The following is a 25,164-nucleotide window of genomic DNA, read 5'->3' as shown; positions in this document are numbered from 1 at the left end:
GAAAACACCCAGGATATGAGACCAGTCAACTCTTTCCTCCTAGTGCTGAATATTTTCTAAAAAACACACAAATCAATGGTTTCACCCATAAGTCAACATAAAATACTTATTTATGACAAATGCCATTCTATTTTATGTTCCATGAGCCTCTATAGTATGTAAATTCACATACTTAATTACATACCTGTTTGTCACATCACTCATAAGCTGAAAGGCACTTTTGGGGGGGGGGGGGGGGGGTCTCTCCCACAAGCTACCCGTCTCATTTTCGATTTCCAGATTTCTTGAATCCAAAGTGAAGTTCGATAAGTCCGATTAAGTAATACACAATAAAAACAAAAACACAAAGTGTCCGAAGTCTATGCCATTCACGCACATCAAGTCAACGAGTCTAACAGTCCTCCTAGTAGAGGGTCTACCTATAATGTAACAGGGTTTTGTCAACGTTTACAGCTGATTATCACATTCTCTCCCGGGACGTCAACTAAGTTGATATCTGCCATCAACCCCAGCTGTCGTCAAAAGTTGACATCCGCCCTAAAAGAGTTAAAAAGCAACTGTAAGCAATTAGACCTCTGGGAAATAGACAAAACCAGTCATAAAACATCCAAAATATTTTTAATTTAGAGGGAGCCTCACATCATGCTACTATCATGCAGTTTTTAAGGGGGGGGGGGGGACCTTACCTTTTCGATCTTAACTGATGGTGACATTGCAGCATGTAAAGCAACATGGTTAGACCTCACATCAAATGTGACATTCTTTTGAGAAGTACTGTTGACATCACTCTCCCCATCCTCTTTGTTTTTTGTTGTAATAGATGAAGCTGCTGCACTAACTGCATTGGTAACACTTTCTCCATCTTCACAGAAATGGGACTCAAAGTGTGGTTTTCCATTGGTTATAGTTTTTGTGATCTTTAGCTTTATCTCAGGAGATTCACTTTTCTTTTTTGGGCTGATGTTCTGTGGAGGAGTTTCATTTCCTTTCAAATTGAGAGGTTCACCACAAAATTTTGCAACTTTATCCTGGTCTCCATTCAATACCCGAGAAGTCAGGTCCTTCAGTGTTTTAGCTCGAGAATCGTGTACATTTATTTTTTGAAAAACGCTGTCCTGGAACGAGACAGCCAACTGAGCTGCAGCTTCATCTATAAGAGTGACTGGATCAGTGCTCATTTCTTCTGGTTCTGGATTACTCATATTGCCCATTGCTTCAGGTATTTGTTTCATGCTGATGGGATTCAAGTGTTGTGGGATCAACGGTAAAGAGCTGCCTTTGATATTTAAATCCATAGATTCTGATGTATAGCAACCTCAAACTCTAGGAACAGAAAAGAAAGAACAGAATTACAAAAATGTAAATTGCTCTAAAATTCAGTGGTTATTAGCATTTATACTTGGCACACTCAATGGTTTTAAATTCTAGCTTTGCTTCAGGTTATCACAGGAGCCCTTCAAATAATATCTCTGTTATCAATACTGGTACAAGCACAGATCAGAATCATACTATATTTTTAGAATGTTAAGTCCTTTCCTGAATGTACACTAAAATTATTTGAAATACGCAAACAACTGCAGCATTGTATGAAATTAAAAGTAGATGTAAAAAGCAAAGTTTACAAAAAGACGATACAAGTGGCAGCACATTCAATTTACTGCAGCACTTAAAACAGAAACAAGCATAATGGAACCAATGTGTGAAAATAAAACCCTAGCGTCAGCATACACCACACGAGGCACGCTCCCTGCTATATATATTTAGCTAAACAGCGTGATTAAGAAGAAAAATGTGCCTTGTCTGGGCCTGGGGGAAGAAAATGCCGGAGATGTCCATTGTGCCTTCTAACCCTGCAATGGTGGCTAGGCTAAGATGAGAAGGAAGAATGACTGTAATGAGAGGTCAGATGGGTTTCATAGAGAGCTTAGAGGAAATTACTCCACTACAATAGTGTTTAGGGCCATAAAAATTTTTCAGTTGGTCAGCAAAAATCAAGCAAGTCATTTCCAACCACCTGTACATTATCCTATGTTAATAAATCCAGAAGCTCAAAACCCCACTCTTTGATCAATCTAATGTTTGGTAAAGACAGACGTTGCCGTCTCCACCTCGCCACACTTCAATCTAACGTTAGTAAATGAAGCTGCTGGAAAATTCATAAAGATGTGCAAGGCACTTCTCAAACTAAAAACGGTCCACAAGTTAAACAGATTGAAAACCACTGACATACAAGAATGTCACTCTACAGAGCTGTAGTTGTATAAGTAGCAGATGGTAGAAGCTGGCTGGTATGCTCTGTAAGCTAAGCGGTTTGTTAGAGGGTGGGATATCTGTGGCAGTAGCAAAAGGCATGTCTAAGCTACGGGGAAGACCAGTGAGAATTATAAAATAGGAAAAGTTATAAAGAAAACTGCATATTTCAAGAAAATTTGCCTGCAAGTGATGTGAATGGAATCTGGAGGCTGCAGAAGAATGAGGACTACAAACAAAGCATGAACAGAAAGAAGTTCTTATTTTGCACCTTTCTTCATTGACAATAAAAAATTAGGACATCGGAAATAGGACATTAGGAATTGGTTTGTTCCCCTTAATAATTGAAAATTTATATGATGAAAGATTCACATACATCATAAATCATACATAAATGTAACTTTTTATTGCCATATTGCCCAGCCCTAGGTGATGACACAGAACTGTTATAAAGAGAAAGCACAGCATGGATGGCAAATGTTGAGGAAATCATTCTGAAGTAACAATAGAGACACAGATATTGAAGTCAATCAAGAGTATAAAATAAAACTGATTTAAAATAAAATTTGGAATAAAATTGATGAGCCACAGCATGAAGTTATGGGAAGAGTAGTGGAAGCTAGGTTAAGAAGTGAGGTGATGATTAGTGAGCACCACAGATGCAATGTTTGCCGAGGATGTTAATGGAGAAGTTTAGAGAAGGCCAGAAGGAGTTGCATTGCATCTCTGTGGACCTGGAGAAAGCATATGACAGGGTGCCTCAAGAGGAGCTGTGGTATTGTATGAGGAAATTGGGAGTGGCAGAGAAGTATATAAGAGTTGTACAGGATATGTACTAGGGAAGTGTGACAGTGGTGAGGTCTGCGGTAGGAGTGACGGATGCATTCAAGTTGGAGGTGGGATTACATCAGGGATCGTCTCTGAGCCCTTTCCTATTTGCAATGGTGATGGACAGGTTGACAGACAAGATTAGACAGGAGTCCCCATGGACTATGATGTTTGCTGATGACATTGTGATCTGTAGCGATAGCAGGGAGCAGGTTGAGGAGACCCTGGAGAGATGGAGATATGCTCTAGAGAGGAGAGGAATGAAGGTCAGTAGGAACAAGACAGAATACATGTGTGTAAATGAGAGGGAGGTCAGTGGAATGGTGAGGATGCAGGGAGTAGAGTTGGCGAAGGTGGAGGAGTTTAAATACTTGGGATCAACAGTACAGAGTAATGGGGATTGAGAAAGAGGTGAAAAAGAGTGCAGGCAAGGTGGAATGGGTGGAGAAGAGTGTCAGGAATAATTTGTGACAGACGGGTATCAGCAAGAATGAAAGGGAAGGTCTACAGGACGGTAGTGAGACCAGCTATGTTAAATGGGTTGGAGATGGTGGCACTGACCAGAAAGCAGGAGACAGAGCTGGAGGTAGCAGAGTTAAAGATGCCAAGATTTGCACTGGGTGTGACGAGGATGGATAGGATTAGAAATTAGTACATTAGAGGGTCAGCTCAGGTTGGACAGATGGGAGACAAAGTCAGAGAGGCGAGATTGTGTTGGTTTATGGATGTGATGAAAGAGGACATGCACATGATGGGTGTAACAGAACAAGATGCAGAGGACAGAAAGATATGGAAGAAGATGATCCACTGTGGCAACCCCTAATGGGAGCAGCCGAAAGAAGAAGATATTGAAGTCAATCAAGAGTAAATGCCACGCTGATACTGTATGCAATAGACTGCAACCATACCCATGGCAGGCTCCTGCCTTGCAGCCAATGCTTTCACGATAAGCTCTCACCTCCTGCACCCCTTAACACTAGAATTACCAGAGCCTACGAAAAAACTCGTAGATCCGGCCCACTTTAAATCGTTTCTTAAATCCGTTCACACCTCTCCGCCAGCATCTTTTGTCCTCTAAACGTGCTGATAAAGACAAGCTGCCAGCAGCCGGCTATTCCATCCCACCACCGACTTAGAACGTGCACGAACTTCTCCCAGCTCATGCCTTGACTGATTATCTGGGAGTGACTGAACTGGGGCCTCATGCATAACGCCGTGCATAGAATTCGCACTATAACATGACGCAAGCACAAAAGCCGAAATGTGCTTATGCACAGAAAAATCCAGATGCAGGAATCTGTGCGTTCGCCAACTTCCGCTACATGAATCCCGCTTAGCGTGCAAATTAACGCACGTGCACGCACCTGCTGTCCCGCTCCAACTCCTCCCAGAATTACGCCTCTTTGAATATGCAAATCAATATAAATAGCCCTTAAACCCAGCGTTCTGTGAAAAGGCAATGGCAAAAGTACGAGGAAAAATAGAAGAATTTCAGCGAATACGAAATGGAGGCAAAGAAAAACGTACTATTTGTTGGTTTAAACAGTTATATAAGCAACAAAAGGAAGTTGATCGAGTGACATAGTGTGTCAGAGAAACTCGAAAGCTCAAGTTCACAAAGTCGCACAGTGCCCGAAATAAAAAAGTTGTCACATATCAAAGTCGGCGTGAAAAGGCGACTCGTAGCCCAATGTCTTAGTGTCATATGAAAGCTTATTAGGGTACAGTGAAAAAAAAAAAAAAAAATGGCACACAGTGTGAAAAAAGCACGAAATGTCAACTTTAATCTCGAAATTTCCACTTTAATCACGTAGTTTATTTTTTCATTAAAGTAGAACATCATAAACTTTTAACCTTTTAATTTACTAGTTTCTCAAATCCCATCGTAACTAAAGTAGCACGTTAAATGCTTTGTTTTGTATTTGATCTTACAGTATATATGCTCTATGTGCCTGAATCACTACGTGCTCCTCCTCCGACAGGACACAGAATCCATTACGTTCGTAATATTACAGCTCTCCGAGTAATTAAAATACTGAGAAGTATACGTGATATTTTCATGATGATATGAGTTAAAGCATGTTATTAAACATGGGAACACGGTGGCGCAGTGATTATTCATGTCTTACAGCAAGATGCTCGCTGCACCATGCGCGACCTTCAATGAAATGCTTTATTACAGAAGTACTGTCTCTTTCAAACATACTAACCCCCAATTCCTGTCCTTCCTTTTCTTTCTCCAAATACCCAATCGTCATACAATCAGCTCTGTAATAGACGTTAAGCCATCTGTAAGCTTAGAACGCCGATTCTTCAAAACTTTTAAGGAACATTGAAATATCTTCGTAATGTTTAATTATTCTATCCATCTATCCTTCCAGTGTCTCGCCAGCAATAGCATGAAAACAGCGCGAGGCAGGAACAATCCGTGAACGAAGCTCAAGCTCGCTAGCGATGCGGCACCGTGTAGTTAAAGTTTTACCTGTACAATATAATCAATTGATTAAAGTAATCAATGATTACATCTTACCTGTAGAAGGGGCCTGAGTTGCCTCGAAAGCTTGCATATTGTAATCTTTTTAGTTAGCCAATACAAGGTGTCATTTTGCTTGGCTTTTCTCTAATATAATCAACATATTTTGCTGCATTTCATCTTAAAAATATCGTCATCATATGTAAATACGCGCTTTATAAAGTGGCTCAGGTTGTGCAATATTATAACTATCATAAGTACAATTACCTCACGGTAACTTGCAAGTACAAACAGTTCTACAAGGAGCACTTGAGCCGCCGTCGTGGATGTGGATCGAAGAAAGGGTAACCACACAGGAACAGTTGCACTGCTTTGATGCTGGGTGCCACCAGTCTGCAAAACCTAACGGAGAACTTGCATACGACAGGGTATGAGGTACCGTGGAAAAGTGCGTGGCTTTACGCCAAGTGTAAAATAGGCATGCAGCCAACTACGTGGGAGGCGTGGGGATGGGGGACGCAATATAGGCAGGCAGCCAACATTGTGGGAGGCCAGCGGACGCAGGATGTAACCCCGCCTCACACGGCGAGCGAGCTGCAGGCTATGGACGTATATACAGTATGCACGTAAGTAGGATCCAGTTATGACCGTTACGCGTAGAATTTCGAAATGATACCTGCTTAACTTTTGTAAGTAAACTGTAAGGAATGAGTCTGCCAAATTTCAGCCTTCTACCTAACACGGGAAGTTGGAGAATTAGTGATGAGTGAGTCAGTGAGGGCTTTGCCTTTCGTCGTGTCGCAAAAGTCAATGAATGACTGCTAATGAAGTGACCAAGTTAGAAGTAGTAAGGCAGGACAAAATTTCTTTGTATACAAATCTAAAAATAGCCTACCTAATCTCCAAGAGCGCATACAAAAGCAAGGGAACGATGGGAGCACCAGAACTCTGCTCACATCGTGTCGCTTCATACCGCAAGCCGCAAATAGTAAGTCTGTGATAAGCGGAATACCGCTACGCTTTGCACTCACGGGACGGAAGGACAATCCCGACCGCTTTTATATAGTGTCTTGATGTTACAAAATGTAGGCATAAACTATAGAATGTGTAAAGCCTGAGTTCCAAAGATCAAATAAACACTTTCACAAAAGGTTCAAGGATGATGCAACAGTTTCCGTGGTGAAGCGCGCTAAGATTTGCTTTTCAGATCACAGCAGCTTTGCTGTGCCTCACAGACCTCAGTTCCATTCCCCGCTGGAGATAAAGTGTTACTTTTTTTTTTCTTTTTAACCTCAAACGGACATAAAATTTATAAATTGGTATGCACTGTCAGTTAATGAGATCGTTATATTTTCATGTGGGATGCTCCTTTTAAAATATTTTTTTTAACAATTGAGACTGCAATTAACATGAACAACTGCCCTTATAACTTATTTTTAAGATCCATAACACACAGACAGACAGAGCACTGCGTAATAGAGAGACAGACATGCAGAGAAATCACTAGATATATAAATAAACAGGGAAGGCACATGTACTAAAAGAAAAAAAAGATCAACATGTGCGTTGTTCCTGCTGCACTGAATAAGCTCACGCGCTCCAACATCACCCCTCCCCCAGATCTGACTCTCTAAGTAACAGCACAAGTACAGACGCAAACCAAGTGCATGTGTGTACTGTATAATATTAACAAAAAGAGCAGCTTACTACTGAAAACGGCAACAAATATAGGAGTGAGTGGATATCGAACCGGGGACTCTTGATTACACTTAGTTTGCGTCTGTACTTGTGGTGTCGTGAGGTTAAAAAGAAAAAAAAAAAAAAAGTAACACTTTATCCCCAGCGGGGAATTGAACTGAGGTCTGCGAGGCACAGCAAAGCTGCTGCGATCTGAAAAGCAAATTTTAGCGTGCTACGCCACAGAAACTGTTGTATCACCCTTGAACCTTTTGTGAAAGTGTTTATTTGATCTTTGGAACTCAGGCTTTACACATTCTATACTTTATGCCTACATTTTGTAACATTTATTACTAAAATATGAAAAAGTTTCTCTTTTAACAATGTGTTTACACAGATTACTGTAGAAACGGAACACACATCAAATGCGTGTGTACCAAATAACGATCTATTATTTCCACTCTAAAACTCCAGTTCAGTCACTCCCGATAATCAATCAAGGCATGAGCTGGGAGAAGTTCGTGCACATTCTAAGTTGGTGGGGGGATGGAATAGCCAGCTGCTGGCAGCTTGTCTTTATCAGCACATTTAGAGGACAAAAGACACTGACGGAGAGGTGTGAACGGATTTAAGAAGCGATTTAAGGTGGGCCGGATCTACGTGTTTTTTCGTAGGCTCTGGTAATTCTAGTGTTAACTGGATTTGATGATGTTATTTTGCTTTTCCACAAATAAAACAACTGCTACATTGAATATACCGACAAGCAATTTCTGCTGTAGCATTTTGAGGCCACTCGCATGGTTATTGAAAGAGGTAAATACCTACAGATTAATAAGCTATGCTGAGCAGAGTGGTCTGTTCTTATCATAAGGAATGTTAAGTGTACATAAGCAGAAATGCAAAGTTTGGTCATAAACATAAATCTACACTTGCTTCCAAAGGTGTCAGGTTCACTTATCACTTCTAACTAAAAACAAAAGTGTTTTATCAGCTACAGGTGCATGGTAACTGGTAGTAACAAGACACGGATAAATATTTGTCAAAAATTTTATTTATCATTTTTACAGCAGCAGTGCACATCAGGAAGCAGTCTTTGTTACTTGTCACAAAATAGACCGAATATTGTGGGAAATGGCCATTCCATAATCTTCTGACACAGTCATCACTTGTCACAGCACACAACAACAACCCCCACACTGCCTCAAAGAATGTTTACAATCTCATCTTTGGACTTTGATAAGGATTCTCCTTTCTTCACCCCCGATACCCCTCCCACTTTCTCCAAAAGTTTTAGATTTGATCACATCTTCAGACCTTAGAGGGCCATTTACTCACCCCCACATTAAATAAAATCAACAGGGATGAACCAATAAGCAAAACAAGCATATGTTTAGGGCACGAAGGGAACTTTTTTTTTTTTTTTTTTTTGAATAGAAGTACCGTATTTTTTGCTCCATAAGACGCACCTGACCATTAGACGCACCTAGGTTTAGAGGAGGAAAACAAGAAAAAAAATATTCTGAACCAAATGGTGTACTAATTTGTTTAATAAAATATAGCAGAATAATATTTCAACCATGTAAATTCAACAGCAGTATTAAGAAACATCACTGTCATTAACAAATAAGGAGAGACTTTAAGGTTCAAGCACTCTTCTAGTTTTATGGAAACCCCAAGAACTCCTCATCGCTAGTGTCAGAATTTATGAAGCGCAGTTGCTCACTATAACTTTGCAGGAGCACATACCTATCATCATGCATGTTTGGACCAATGCTCCCTGAAGTTATATCGCCAGTCTAATCCCATCTATATTTGTAATGCCACAAAGCCCTTCATCTCATGTTTTGCTGTGGGTTTCCAGTTTGAAAAACGAGAATGCGGTGCAAGCAAAGCTCTTAATTCAAAAAATTGCTCTGCATACCTGTTTGTCTCGTCTGACAGTAGCTAAAAGGCAGCTTCAGGAAAGAACAGCCTGAAGTAGTCAGCGGCTGGTAATCTGTTGAGTCCAACTGAAAGCCATACTATCTTATGAAGTCCGGTAGCCAGTTTGGTTCCCATGGATCAATGTCTAGGTATTCCTCCCACACGAACCTTGCCATAGGTGCATAGGCTGCACGAATGGTGTCCCGATCAGCTGATGCCAGTTCCTCACTCTCTTGTTCGATCTCCTGATCGCTCTCAACAAAATCAGATTCAGAAAATCAGAGTCCGACATTTGTTTTCTGCACTCGCTTCGCTCCCCCGTGAGATGTCGATGCCATCTTGCCTTTGTGTACATTTGTTTACATTTCGCAACTCACGCACACGCAAGGATTAGATGCCGAGTCAATGAGTCTCACATTCCTCCAAGCACAGAGGGAATGCCTGTAACGTATCAGTGAGTTTTGTCGCCCTCTACCCCGGATGTCGACTTTTGTCAGGTAATACACATCATGGTCTGTGACGCAATATTCACTCCATAAGACGCACAGATATTTCCAACCTTCTTTTGGGGAAAGAAAAGTGCGTCTTCTGGTGCGAAAAATACGGTAAGTTATAAATATGCAAAAATAAGTGTAAAAGTATATTACTTAATCCGTATATATTGAAATGCAGTATATCTTCAAAAATTAGAAAGCAATATAATGGAAGACACTGTTTCATAAAAATAATGGTTTCTTTATTAGAATGTGTGTTTTTAAAAAAAATATCCATCAACATCGATTTCTGTAGAAAAATGATTTTAAAAAAGCCAATGTAACAAGCAGGCTGGACTGAAGTGCTTGGTTTGATAGTTTCTGCTGTGGCAATGTTCAGTTAATGGAGATGAACATTTTCTTTGGTTTGTTCTCATATAATTTGTCTTCATATTCATATAGATGTTTTCAAAGGCAATACTAAAGTCCAGTTAGGCTTACGTTTTTGTTCAATGGGGACCCAAATGAACTGGGAAGAACTGCTCTTTGAAAATGTTTTTTTTTTTTTTTTTTTTTATTTCTAATCTTTTCATTTTTAAATATCTGTTTAATGGTACATGTATTTCTTGTTCTTACTTTTTTATTTTGCACAATAAAGATTTAAGATATAAAATGAATTAGATCAGCTGACAAAAATAAATTTAAAAACACAATTGTTCAGGAAAGCATTTAGCCAACACCGATATTCTAACCCTTCCCTCAGTTTACCCTGTCTGTCCAAGTGTTCAGGATGATTAGCATTTGTATCACAAATTGTTTTTTTTTTCAGGGTTGTCTTAAAATATTTGTATTTCTATATTTTATTGTGGTTTATTGTATGATAATCCAACTCAAAGCCTTGTGTGTCTAAAATTTACCTTAATTTAGTGCTTTATGCTGATATTTTTATATCCAGTGTTGTGTATTTGACCTTTGTATCTACTTTTTCCCCCGCTGTTCATTCTGAAATTCTGTGAAGCGCTTTGGGCATGGGAGAGGTGCTATATATATTAGCATCATCACCATCATCTTAATTGACTAAAATGGTCATTTAGAAAAACATCTCAGTAGAACAACCCACAGTTAAAATTTGGCCAACAGAAGCACCTAAAAATGGATTTTGTCTGAAAAGTATATGTAAATAGATTATACTGTGATCATTTTTAATTACCTGTATATTGGGATATTAAATTTCGACCATACTACCCACCTCTATTTGAAGCCTCTTTCAATACCTAACTAAGGATTTCCAAGGTTCATGATCATAAAAATTTGATGAGAACTGATTATTCACACATCTGGGAAACCTTAGTTTTATGGAACTTTGAAAAGTAATAAAATGGTCAGTATTAAAAGCAAATTGACAGCTTTTTTTTGTGAACAGTGATTCCCCTTCCACACCTTGGGAGCAACAATACCCAAGTATTGCATTTGCTATAATGCTGCAATAGTCAGCACTAATAGAGTACTCTACCAGAACGTACCAAAACTAGAAAGGACAAATTGAAAGATGAGACAAATACACAGTAAATGGCATGCAACAACTGGCAACTTATTTTCACAATCCAGAAGGCATCATAAAACCCTGCTCCCATTAGACATGCATTGTATACCATCAATTTCACTGTATCTGGAGTATTACCAGTCCCTTTCCCAAGGAAAAAAATACATCAAGTTCTACAGTTAAGCAGATAAACAACACATAGCAGTGTCAAGAGGTAAATGGCCTTAACGATTTTCTTCTAATCTTAAAAGAACACATCCTTTACTTCAGATCGAAATAAAATTCTACACAATATGACAGCTAACCTTGCAAATCAAACTTCTATAATTATTTCTGAAACAACCTAAATCACTCAAATCTAGTTATAGACATCTAACAATAACAAATTGGCTGGGGCTAGAGGCATTTAACTAAATCTCACAATTACAAGGTCAGAACACGGATGATATCTATAAATACAACTGAACACAGAGGATATTTAATTGTAAAAATCAGATGTGAGAGACAGTAGGCTTTAAGACCTAGGAACCAAGTTACCCAAACTATTCTATAACATTTCAGTAATTATTTACTGCTCTGATGATGATCTTTCTGAACATAAAATAGGTCATTACAATAGCAATTGACAAGAAGAATACATAATTAATTGTAGAATTACAGTATTTGAGGGTTCCTCTAGAGTGCCTCTTTCTGTTGTACAATTTGGCTGAAAAACTAATCATGCACACCATCATCTCATAACAGGCTTAAGTTTTCAGTTTGGTATTTTTCAGTCCAGTCATTTTAGCTCTAGACCATACTCAAGAAACTGACACACACACACACACACACCCACCCACTATCAAGATATCGATGCTTTCCCTATCAGGAAGATCCATAGAAAACTGGAGGTTAAAATTTTGGACAAATCTAAAGCTTTTGCTTGTCCCCCATTGACAGCTGGTTATGGTGGGGGAGGGTGCAAAGCAAAAAAAAAAAACCATTTAAAAAAATTATTTTTCACCTAATCTACATTGTGGCACAGTTTTCAGATTCCTTTAAAAATGAACAGAATTTCAATTCAAAACTTTAAATTGGCTTTGCATGAGCAAGTGTGGCTTTATACACAAGATGCGCAGCAAATGACAACTGCACCATACAGTATTAACTTCTGCTTTGTGTTTGATGATGCTGGGATAAGATCTGGCATTCCTGATTTATATATTAGAATGCTGAATAGACCATGGTGCCAGTTGACGTAATGTGGAATTTTGTTCCCCAGATTCCTTATTATACTTTTTTCTATATCAGGAATACCACAGAAAAATGTTGTTTGACAGACCATGTGACACAGAGCAGACTGTTAGTCAGGTAGCATTCAGCATAATTCAAAGATGAAAAACAGAAGGTGAAGGGGGTCATGTTGTAGACAGACCACCCTTCAAGAGGTGTTTACAAAATTCTAACTTTATTACACAACATAAAATTGACTGGACAGCAAAAGTATAAAATGGTAAACCAGCAAAACCTACTGGCAGTCTGGGTCTAATTCACAGATCTTGAACCACTTTCTATCCTAAGGGGTTATTCAACCACTTGCCAAATGGAGTGCAACTCACATGTGCAAAAAGATGAACAGGTTGTAATAGGTACATGATTTTTACAGGATTTTTCCATCCCTTTATAAATCAGTTTTGAAAGTTTTTAAAAATTTTGAACTCTTCATATTTGTTCAACTAATGTTAACTTTGACATATGATAGTTAAATGACTTTGTTAGACTACATTTTAGGCTATATGTTACAGCCTAGAGTTAACTTGCACTTTGTGTTACTATATGTGGATAAGATTTTAATAGGACTGATGTATTGATTTAAAATGTATAAAAAAAAACAATGCTCAAGTTTAAAATGGTTTTCTACATTAAAATATAATAGGATTGATGTTATTTATAAATTTAAAACAAGTCTATATTTTACCACTCATGCAGGATTAAAGAACCAACAAAATATTTTCCCACTTTCTTAGAAAAAAATGATCGCCCAAACATACAAGTGAGCCAACAATGTCTCAAAAAATCATTCTAGATTGAACACAGCATTGCATAATTAAACTTTGATTAAAGACGTCCAAATATATGCATACAGTTTTATATGACAGTGTTCACAGGACTGTGCAAGTTGGAACATAAAAGAACGAAAGGCAGTGTTCAAGTTATCTTCACAAATACACACAAAAATGTGGAAAGGCTGGCAGTACAGCACCATTCCTAAGAAGAAATGTGTACAAAGGTTTCACATTCTTACAGTAATGTATTTCTAATATAACCAGACACTAGACAAACACTGCTACCGTATCTAGTTAAAAGGGAGCTCTTCTAAATGTGCCAGCTTGCAAATAGCATTGCTTAAAAAAAAAAATAAAAAAAAAAAACTATTATATATACTATTAACAATTAATTCACTGCAAAATTTTCAGTTTCAGCCAGTTCAATGACAGGTGCAATACTATCCATGAAATTGTAATCAGTCTTCAAAGTGATATACAGTTAGGTCCATAAATATTTGGACAGAGAACTTTTTTCTAATTTTGGTTCTGCACATTATGGCAATGAATTTTAAATGAAACAACTCGGATGCAGTTGAAGTGCAGACTTTCACCCCATTGAATTAAAGCTGAACAAAACTATTGCATAAAAATGTGAGGCAACTAAAGCATTTCTTAAACACAATCCCTTCATTTCAGGGGCTCAAAAGTAATTGGACAAATAACTGGAAATAAAATGTTCATTTCTAATACTTGGTTGAAAACCCTTTGCTGGCAATGACCGCCTGAAGTCGAACTCATGGACATCACCAGATGCTGGGTTTCCTCCTCCTTAATGCTCTGCCAGGCCTTTACTGCAGCGGCTTTCAGTTGCTGGCTGTTTGTAGGCCTTTCTGTCCGAAGTTTAGTCTTCAACAAGTGAAATGCATGCTCAATTGGGTTAAGATCAGGTGACTGACTTGGCCATTCAAGAATTTTCCACTTCTTTGCTTTAATAAACTCCTGGGTTGCTTTGGCTGTATGTTTTGGATCATTGTCCATCTGTATCATGAAACGCCGCCCAATCAGTTTGACTGCATTTAGCTGGATATGAGCAGACAGTATGTCTCCGAACACCTCAGAATTCATTCGGCTGCTTCTGTCCTGTGTCACATCATCAATAAACACTAGTGACCCAATGCCACTGGCAGCCATGCATGCCCAAGCCATCGCACTGCCTCCACCGTGTTTTACAGATGATGTGGTATGCTTTGGATAATGAGCTGTTCCACATCTTCTCCATATTTTTTTCTTGCCATCATTCTGGTAGAGGTTGATCTTGGTTTCATCTGTCCAAAGAATGTTTTTCCAGAACTGTGCTGGCTTTTTTAGATGCTCTTTAGCAAAGTCCAATCTAGCCTTTCTATTCTTGAGGCTTATGAGTGGCTTGCACCTTGCAGTGCACCCTCTGTATTTACTTTCATGCAGTCTTCTCTTTATGGTAGACTTAGATATCAATACGCCTACCCCCCAGAGTGTTGTTCACTTGGTTGGCTGTTGTGAAGGGGTTTCTCTTCACCATGGAAATGATTCTGCGATTATCCACCACTGTTGTCTTCCGTGGACATCCAGGTCTTTTTGCATTGCTGAGTTCACCAGTGCTTGCTTTCTTTCTCGGGATGTACCAAACTGTAGATTTTGCCACTTGTAATATTGTAGAAATTTCCCGGATGGGTTTTTTCTGTTTTCGCAGCTTAAGGATGGCTTCTTTCACCTGCATGGAGAGCTCCTTTGACCGCATGTTGTCTGTTCACAGCAAAATCTTCCACATGCAAGCACCACACCTCAAATCAACTCAAGGCCTTTTATCTGCTTAATTGATAATGACATAATGACGGACTTGCCCACACCTGCCCATGAAATAGTCTTTGAGTCAATTGTCAAATTACTTTCGAGCCCCTGAAATGAAGGGATTGTGTTAAAAAAAATGCTTTAGTTGCCTCACATTTTTATGCAATCATTTTGTTCACCCCACTGAATTAAAGCTGAAAGTCTGCACTTCAACTGCATCTGAGTTGTTTCATTTAAAATTCATTGTGGTAATGTACAGAACCAAAACTAGAAAAAAAAGTTGTCTCTGTCCAAATATTTATGGACCTAACTGTATACCCACGCTACTAGGAATGGTCAATACTGCTTAACCCTTGCAAATAAATTTGAAAACAAATTTAGAAAGATTAATTTTGGTTTATGTCATATACAACCACCAACATAAGCCTGTCTGAGAGGCTTCTTTAAATTGATCTATCCAAAAAAAGTTGAGAGCTCATTTCCAGACAATATCCATTTATTTATTGAAATTACTCCTGGGTAGCCATGCTCACAGACTACCACAGTAATGTCATGGCCCTCTTTGACAATTTATAACTGAACTTCCTACAGAACCTCCAGCCCTTCCCACAACTTCTCCCTTTTTCAGTTTGCCACTATCACCAGCCTTGGAGTTATACTTGATGGCACTCTGAATTACATGGGAGAAAGAAACAGCTACTAAACATTTTTATATATGATGGTTTTTCCTGTGGTTAACCTACCAAAAGTGTCAAGTTGGAAGACTCAAAATACTAATCTTGAAGTTCTGGCATGGAATATAGTACTGAACACATCACCATTTAAATGGCTCGACTATAATGGCTTCCTGTATGATACAGCACTACCTTTTAACCTCTGCTACTGATTTACAAAGCAGTCCATTACAAAACCTCAAATTACAAGTCACTGTTGCTTACTATACTTCCTACCACCAAGATCCCTATACATTGTCATTGTCACTCTTCAACAGCTTGGTGCTAACACATTCAAATTTCTGGCTCCTAGAGTTCCTGCATCATTTCCGTTCATAAAATTCCACCAGTGACTGCATTCAAATCACATTTAAAATGCCACCTATTCTCCACTGCATTTGCGCCTTCTACACAAGTAATTCCAAAACAAAAATTGTAATGATCGTAATTCTGCTATTATCAGTATCATGTAACAGCAGCACGTTTACTTTCGAGGACTCCAAGTTTATTTACTTATAAATTTATCAAGTACTTTGTCTTTTTATCCTTTTTTTTTTTTTTTTTTTTTACACAAAGGACTCCATGATGGGGATTCCACAAAGAACATCATATTCAATAAAGATGGATTACTTTCAAATCAATATTGAAATGCAGCAGGAGACGAACCTTGCAACAACTTGAGCAAAGTACAATATTAACATGTAGATGATGCTAGTCCACTTCATAACACAACTAAGAGCCAATTTTAAGATGTCATATGGAAGAAATGGGAGGCATGGTGGTGCACAGCCATGGCAGTGGTGCTGCCCCGCAACAAAGAAGCCAGGGTTCACATCCCAGGTCCTCCCTACATGGAGCTTGAATGTTCTCACTGGTTCATGGGGGTTTCCTCTAAGACCACAAAAACATGAAAGTTGGGTGGATTGGCAAAGCTAAACTGGCCATATTTTATTTATTTATATATACATACATATATGTGTGTGTGTGTGTGTGTTCATCTGTTCATCCTACAATAGGCTGTCTGCCTGTCCAGGGATGTAACACACAAACTCTTGAGAACTCATAACAGAGCATAGGTATGTGAAACCTGTCAGGTATGTGAAAATTCAAATAAGGCTAAAGACATCCTCTTTTCATGCTTTCTTTCTGGCATTGTTATTATTCAACTAAATCTCAGTGTTTTATCAAATCAAATGTGAACTTATTCCGAATTGCTTCATTACTTTAACCGATTTATGCTTGTAAATATTTTTAGCACTTTGTGGAGCCTTTTGTGAAACAAAAACGAAAATAGATGTCAATTGGAGAATCTGTTGAAATTTGTACAAGGTTCCACAATGTTTGTGTAATACAAATAAAGATTTCTAAGACTTTCCCTACCTGATGCTATAGTCTCTTTTGCATATGTAATTCGTTGTTTTTCCCTAATGCAACCAGGAAAATGATCGAGAATAAAAAGGGACGCATGCTTCATTGTGATATAACTGTAGAATAAAATTTTGAAAGTACTGTACTAGAATGAACTCCGTTTTATGGCCAGAAAATTGGATTCTGGTTAGGTTCAGGAATTTACTTAATATCTATTCAGCTCACTCAAGGTACTGGGAGATAAAAGGACTTTTTACAGTGTCGAAGAACGTTATACTAGAACAGCTTAATACAAAGACAGACCTGGGCCCGGTTTACAGAATGAGACAAGGGAATGAATGAGATGCGCGGCGTTTTGTTCAGTGGGCGAGCGTTGCGCGCTCCGGACGGGGTTCCGTGCTCGTACTCGCGACAGACCATCACGTACGCTTTAAACATGGCTTCCGTGCTTCAGAATTGCAGCTCTCCCCTAAGCGTGTCCGCACCCCCCAACCCGTCCATTTCACCATCCCTCCGCAACTAGCTCATATTAAGACATTTTCCAAAAAGATACTATATGTAAATCGGAAAACCAAACGTTTTCTCACAATATAAAGAACATAAGCATGTATGTTGTATGTCGACTAAATGCACGGGGACGCCACTTAATCAGAATCAGTCATTCGGCGAGCCGGTTGGCCATGAAGTGACACGATCCATCCATTCAACGTTGTTGCTGTACACAAATTCTTAAAATACGCTACTATATTATCATGCACACTTCTGTTTGAAGGAAAGCGACATAAAGTTTGACTTTTTCGCTCCATGTAGGAATGCGCCTTGCAAAATATTTGATACTCCCGCTAGTTATAGCTCGAACGCTTTCTGGACAATTGGACACACCAAGGGGTCATTCAAGCTTTCTTTCTTTCACTCCGTTAGGTTGGCCTATGTGCGCATTTAACATGAAAATATGAATACTGGGATTTAAATGAACTTAAAAAAATTGAATCATTTCACGTCTTTCGAGAACATCGCCCATAGAGTCTGTGAAACTTTTGAGATACTCAACACAAAATCATTTGAATATATTGAAATGATAAAAAGAGGATAACACCGTCTATTTTGTGCACTATTTTACATAATAAAGCGGGTGGCAAAACATATGTACGCTGCTGATGACCCAATATTTTAATTTCTTAATTTCACACTGACACGTTATTAAAAATTTCTCTGGAGTAGGGGAAAACTCAGAACCCTTCAAAAATAATTAACTAAAACCATTTTTGCCGAAAAGGCTACTAAAGCTGTCTTGCATGGGAACGCCTAATAGCATTAATTTTTTTTCGCTTTCTGCTGCGTACGGCCAAAAGAAAACGATCTGAAAATTCACAATTTCCATACCCAAAAGCTTTTGCTGTGCTTTATACAATTAAAAATCCATATTAACAAAGAAATAATTATTCCATTAATAATCATACAATGACTCTGGTGAGCTGCACCAAAAAAAGCTCCCATCTTAATAATTAATTGAACAGTTCGATAAAGCTTTATCTCTTAATCATAATAAACTAAATACAGTTCAGGAGTAAAGCAGCAAGCATAAAAGTGTACAAAATATGACAAAATTAACCTGTTTGAGGCATCATCCGAAGGGCGAGTTACTGCAACTCGAACGCAGGCTTTGCAGGAACTCTAATCCCAATCAGCGCGAAAATACTTACTCCCGATTGGCTGGCTGAAGCAGGCTCCACACCAACCGGTCTTTTCAAATCAAGCCGTCCCTTTTTCTTTCGTCTTAATGCTTTCGGCATAAAAATCCCAGGCGCCTGTGAAAATGATTTTGAAGCGAGACGCCTTTTTATGTGGTATTTATTCTCTCCACGTCTGGCTTTAAATCCGTTTCGAACAAATGTATAAACTCGCCACGAGCGTAGCCATCCCAAACTGCCGTCTTAAAAAAGAGCAAGAAGGGGAAAGCGTGCGCGAGCACGGTAGCCAGCGAGGGGCGGTCACGTCTAGTGACGCTCTGGGAGCATTGCCTGCGCTGTACGTGCACGCGCTCGCATTCTCTGTACGATGTAAAAAAAACTTAAGAGGAAGATGACTTTGACAGTTTTAAATATTGCTGCTGATATTTGCTGCATGTTGCAAATTAAGGAAACCGTAAGATATAAAGGTTGTTCTCTTTCCGTGTAGATCGATGAGTGTACAGGCGGATCATTACACCAGTAACCGTGGAGTTTTTGTAATCAATCGTTTAATTTAGGGAGGTAGCATTACTTTAAGATTTTAGAATAAGAAATAATAATCATTGTTATTCACTGTTTAAAATAACTGATGCATGATATCAAACGAAGACTTATTGCCTCATCAAATCAATATTTGAATTACCAAACATACAGTCTAATAATTATACCCAATCCAAAACGCTACGAGTTCCTTTAGTTATACATGTTGGTAGAGGGGTGAGTTTTTCAGATTTAGTTATCCACTAGCGAATCGCGATATTACCTAAGGTTTCCCTTCTCAAGCGCGATTTTCGAGACTTCCTTCTTGCCAGCTTTGTTCCGTAACTTTCAGTGAACTATATAAGTCCGTAGATTTTTTCCAATCGACCATCTTGATATTGAAGTGCGCAGAGAATTGAATTACACATTGCCGTTTTAGTAGGTAACCATGCTTAGTGTTGTTCGGTCGTAAAAACGAATGTCGTACGCTCCAGTTTTGAGTTTTCCGTTTGGTTCTATTGAAACAAAGTTTTATTTTTGGCTTTAGAAGAATGGATGTCATCCATCTATTATCAAACATACGTAGTCGGTTCAATGTCTTTACACGGACCCTATTTAGGTACAAAGCAGAAAGCAACATTGTATTCAGACAAACACTGTCACTAGTATATAGTAAATTTATATAACACAATCATGTTTGTAAGGAGAACCCGCGGCTACAGGTAATTTTAAGGCAGTACAGGCTGGGTTTCGGGCTGTAGCATGTCCTGACAAAGGCTACAACTAATAGAAATAACTGGTATAGTTTTCTCAGTGTACAGGGCTGTCATCAATGGCTGGCAACAATGATACTTCCAGGATGATATAAAATGGAAGGACAGCGATTAGTGAAGTAGGAGGTCACCGATTCAGATAGGTGACGGCAAAGAGGTCTCTTGTTAGTTTACATAAAGCGCCAGCTTAGTGTGGACAGGCTACAATGGGACTGAATGCCCCTTGAAACAAAGGTGCTCTAGAGGATATTCCTCAAGTAGTCACTAGGATACTCTTGGGAGTGATTCCTAACCAGGGGATTAGTTTCTGCAAGACATTATTGAACTTGAAATCAGGAGGCAAGAAGGACAAAAGACAAGAAAGACAACAAAGATAATGAAAAGGAGTATGGTATTGTAGATGTAACAGAGAAGGGCATACTGGCATTTATAGGCAGTGGGTGCAGTCCATTAAACAGACAGAGGTGCAAATCCTGTATTAGCTAATTGGTGTAGCCTGGGTTTTTTCCCCCTATTTTATATTGCTGCTTTATCCTTCTTGTGTTTATTGTTTTCCTTGTGTTATTACTTTTTTAAATACAATTACAATTTGTCTTTCAAATCACTTTGGCATTCCTTGGTGTTCATTCTGGGTTCAAGGAGGGCTCAGAAGAACCATGTATTGTTTAACAGAGATGGTGCCCAAGATCTTCAGTTGCTTTGTGAGCCACTGTTACACTTTGCATCACACTAATATCACACTAATAACAGTGTTAATACTAATTAAAATCTGTTCAGATTTTTGTCATTCTGTAATCTCACAACTTCTAAGATATAATTTATTAATCTAATGACTATTCTGATTACATTTACTTCCTATCCATTTCTTTATCTTCAATTTCACTGATTCTGTTTATATATTGTATATAAATATATGCATTGCATTTTGTGTCACATGCAACACTAACAATGGATTCAGTAAACAAATGGATGTAGTCTTGTAACAATATGTGAACATGGCCTTTGGGCATTACCAGTAAATAGCAACAGTGTCATTTTCTGGGTTACAGACATTAGTTATTTTAGCTGATGCAATAACTATGATTTAGTCAACTGTTCGCACAGGTCCAGGTTTCAATCTCAGCAATTTGACAATTCTCAACAGGGATGAAGGATAAACCCAGAATAAGTTACAGTATTATATATGACATACACATAGACAAGTACTGGTTAAATAGTTGGAGACACAAACTCAGATTAAGGTTCTGCCATGTGGCTGTGGCTCCAAAACTAATTAGGCAGCTCCTGGAAATTAATGCTCATAATGCAGTGAATTAACAAATACAGATCATTGCAACCAAAGACCGGAGAACTATGATATGCTAACATGTTTATAACTGAGATAACTGAAGATGTAGTCTACACCAGAAGGCAGCTATAGATCTGAGGGGATGTCTCTATGCAGTGAATAATTCTGGTAGGTATTGGGGGAGTTAATTTTATTGGGATGGTTTGGAAACACTCATTCATTCAGAAGATGTAATGAATACTCAACCTTTTTAATGATTCTGAATCATCCATTTCATTCAGAAATGCAACATTTATTTCCTGGAGTGCTGTCTTCCAGCATGACAATGCCTCATTCAAAGTGAGCAGTTAAAAGCAGTGCTTTTAAATGTTAAATGTGTTACTTCCTAGTTTTACTTGTTGAAGCTAAGCTCATAATTACCTATTGTTTAGAAAAGCAACTGTCATCTTTAAGATATGCATTATTTTCATTGTACTTTTTGGTAAATGATATACTGTACAAGTATAAAAGTTCTTTTCTTCTGCAGACAAAGTATAAACTAATCTAACTGAAACTAACAAATTTAGTTTTAATGTTTATTGTATTTTTTTTTTAACTTTATGTCTCATCATGTATGAAAGGAAAGCAGTGTAGCCTTGAAATCAAAAGTAGGCAAGTTCAAACAAAATTCAATTTAAATGTATGCATGAAAATTCTTATAATAAAAAAATGTTCAGTGGTATTTTGTGCTTAAACCTGTATCTGCAATAATCATCATCACCAGTTTAAAAGACATTTTCTGGGTTTACAAAGTTAAGCCAGTTATCTGCCCAAAATGTTTTTCCTCCATTCATCGTGGTACTGGAGTTTAACTCAGAAAATGTGGATGGATGTGTGCTAACCAATAGAAAGACAGCTTAATGAGTTCTGTTCATTGGTCTCCATCTTGTGATGAGATGACAATCGATGTTATCTAAAGCTACACTGGTCTTTAACCTTGAAAGTATAAGAACATCTAATAAAAATGATGGTAAGACAGTACGGATTACAATTCAATTTATTCTTGTAAAGTGTCCTTTAGAACAGTATGTTCCGCCCAGTGTGTGAAGCAGTATTAATAATTTACTTTATTTGCCATTTAGAATTTCTTGTATATCCCAACTTAGTTTTAGGGTCAGAGCACAGAGTCAACTATTTGTACAGCACTCCTTGACCAATTGCAGGTTAAGGGCTTTGCTCAAGGGCCCAACAGAATAGCATTCCTTCTGTCACTGCTAGTATTCAAACTGGCATCCTTCGAGTTAGAAGCCCAGATCATTTAGCCACAGAGAACAGATACAGTATAATTATAATTGTGATTCCTTAAGGGTCCTCATTTGCTCCCTGTTTTGGTTTTGGTCAATTTGGAGTTTGATATTCTCTGTGGTCTACATGAGCTTTCTTTGGCTAGTTCAGTTTCCCTTGATATCTTAAGCATGTGCACTGTAGAACTGCCTGGTAAATCTAAAAGTATCTGTGTGATAAGTGAATCTTGCACAGAACTGGCATCTCTTCCAGGGATAATTCTTCAAAAGCACCCAGTTTTGCCTTGATAGTCTACAGTTGCCACAACATGGACTAAGCATGCCCAGAAAATGTACATACTGTATGTATGCACAGTATATTGCTACTTGTCCCTACTGCTCCAAAAGTCAGGAGCTGTTAATTACATTGAAGCTCATTTTCAAAGTTACAATGAGATTATGTTCATAAACAGAATTAGGAAATAAATAAATAAATAAATAAATATCTCCATTCCACAACCACATTTTAATATTATTGCACACAATGCCTATAGTTCCATCCACAATTCTAAGAAATTTCATTGCAGCCTCTGTAACAGTGTTTTTACTGAATTTTCTTGTTTACATTATGCCCAAGATATTCTTTCCCACAGTATTTTCCTTATTTAAAATAAGCATCTCATACTTGACACCTTTTCTACACCAATTTCATTATGTTTTCTTTACTTTGGTTCTTGTAAAACACTGATTGGATGTCCCTCCATCCACACCCTACTCTTGTACTTTTATTTACAGTTCTCCCCTGCCTGCCAAGTTTTTATTCTTGTACCTATTTGATTCATACATTGCTTCAGGGTATGATATTTGCAGTTATTTTAATATACTACACCACTTGAATGCCTGAAAATTCCCCATAAAGTCAGAGAGATAAAAACTTCCTGTTTTCAATATTTTTGTTCACCATCACAATTGTCCATTTTTTCCCTTTGCACACTGTATCTATATGACCAAATCATTCACATTTATAATACTGTAACTGGTTTTAGATATGCCTCCTACTTTAAAACCTTTCTAACACATACAGTATTTTCCAAAACAAAAGCTTGCCAAAGCAAGTTTAATGTTACAGTACAGCAGTAGTAGTAGGAATTTCCTTATTATTGTGACACATGGGGAAAAGAATAAACATGTGGAGAATTGTCAGTTTTCATCCCCAAGTCATTATGTTACCTGGCCAATTTAAATTACTTGAGAACATGCCCTCGAATTAACTGCTATTCTGGGTTTGCTTCATCTCACTGATGGATTAAGTGCATTCAGGAAATGGATTCTATTTCTTTTAGAGACTAACCACAACTATCAAGTTTCTTACAAAATACTTCAGCGTGTGCAGTGACCTTCACTGTTGTATTCAAATTCTTTTAGTCTGTTGTCTAGGATTATAACAATTTCTTGCAGACTACAACAGGATAGTGTTACTATTCTGTATTAGCCCTTTCTACATATACCCATGGTTTATACATAGGGACAGTACTGTCATGGTGTCAAAATTTCACCTTTGTTTTCAGAATGAATTTACAAGTTTTAGTATTTTGACTATATTTCTTGTAGAGACTAACCATACTATCACACTTCTATAAAATAATTTAGCATGTGTAGTCACCTTCATTGTTGTATTCAAATTCTTTTAGTCTTCTAAGATTATAACAATTTCTTGCAGACTACATAATAGTTTTACTATTCTGTAATAGCCCTCTCTACATATACCAATAGTTTACACATACCGTAGAGGCAGTATTGACTTGGTGTCAAATTTCCACCTTTGTTTTCAGAATGAATTTACAAGTTTTAGTAGGTTGACTATATTTTATTTTGTAAAAAGAGGGCTGTCGGGGGCAGGGTATGAATGGTAATTGATATTGAACACATGCCTAAAAGGTAATGAATCTCTATTATGTTTCCTAACTAAAAAAAAAACAAAAAAAAACCGATCAATTTTAACTTTTCTTTTTAAACAGTTGTAATATCACTATTTCTTTACCATAATGGCAAAAAAAAAATCCCTGTTTTTATGTTACTTTTTTTGTTTTTTCTTTAAACAAAACAAAAGTCTTAGCATCTGGTTAAATAAGACAGTTAAATGCATTACTACTAAAAGAAACATTTTGAGTCACAATTAAAGATATTAAAGCATTAGCATTTCTCATGATGATAAAAAAGGACATAGTCAGACGAACAGTTGTACATTTCATGGACCTCTAAGTTACTATTAACTGCAGTTACAGCTTCCACTGTTTTACTGTGTCTTACAAATCAGCCGGCTAACGTGCTCTTTCATAAAATCAATTTCATGTTTTGTTTAGTGGATTGCTACTGACTGACCTTTAAATTGATGCTTTCATTGGTGTATCTTTTGTACTCTAGTTATGATGTTCAGTGGTAACATGACCCCATCCACCTATGAACTGAGTCAAACTGTCATGCATCCTTTTCCCTGAACAAACCTTTCATCATTTTCTAGTAATGCTT

The 25,164-nt window shown here is 37.9% G+C and overlaps 1 protein-coding gene across 3 annotated transcripts in view; it reads right to left on the bottom strand.

Annotated features, from left to right (window-relative positions):
- The window catches only part of nsd2 (nuclear receptor binding SET domain protein 2), a 144,457-nt gene extending 125,370 nt beyond the window's left edge, over positions 1–19,087 (bottom strand). For 2 of the 3 annotated variants that reach the window (XR_003716225.2, XM_028801626.2), the window contains exons 1-2: positions 18,806–19,087; positions 687–1,323 (exon numbers count right to left, since the gene is read on the bottom strand). Coding sequence is in view for 2 of the 3 variants with exons in the window: in XM_028801626.2 (XP_028657459.2) it covers positions 687–1,295 (609 nt within the window). In the remaining variant the exon portion in view is untranslated. Of the gene's footprint in view, positions 1–686; positions 1,324–18,714 lie in introns of all 3 variants that reach the window. The other variant, XM_028801627.2, reaches the window with a different exon arrangement.
- Positions 19,088–25,164: the final 6,077 nt, after the last annotated feature.

Source organism: Erpetoichthys calabaricus, chromosome 5 (assembly GCF_900747795.2).
Source record: "Erpetoichthys calabaricus chromosome 5, fErpCal1.3, whole genome shotgun sequence".
In the NCBI taxonomy this organism is placed as follows: Eukaryota; Metazoa; Chordata; class Cladistia; order Polypteriformes; family Polypteridae; genus Erpetoichthys; species Erpetoichthys calabaricus.
Note: the sequence above shows the minus strand (reverse complement) of the source record. Positions and strands in the feature narration are given on the sequence as shown.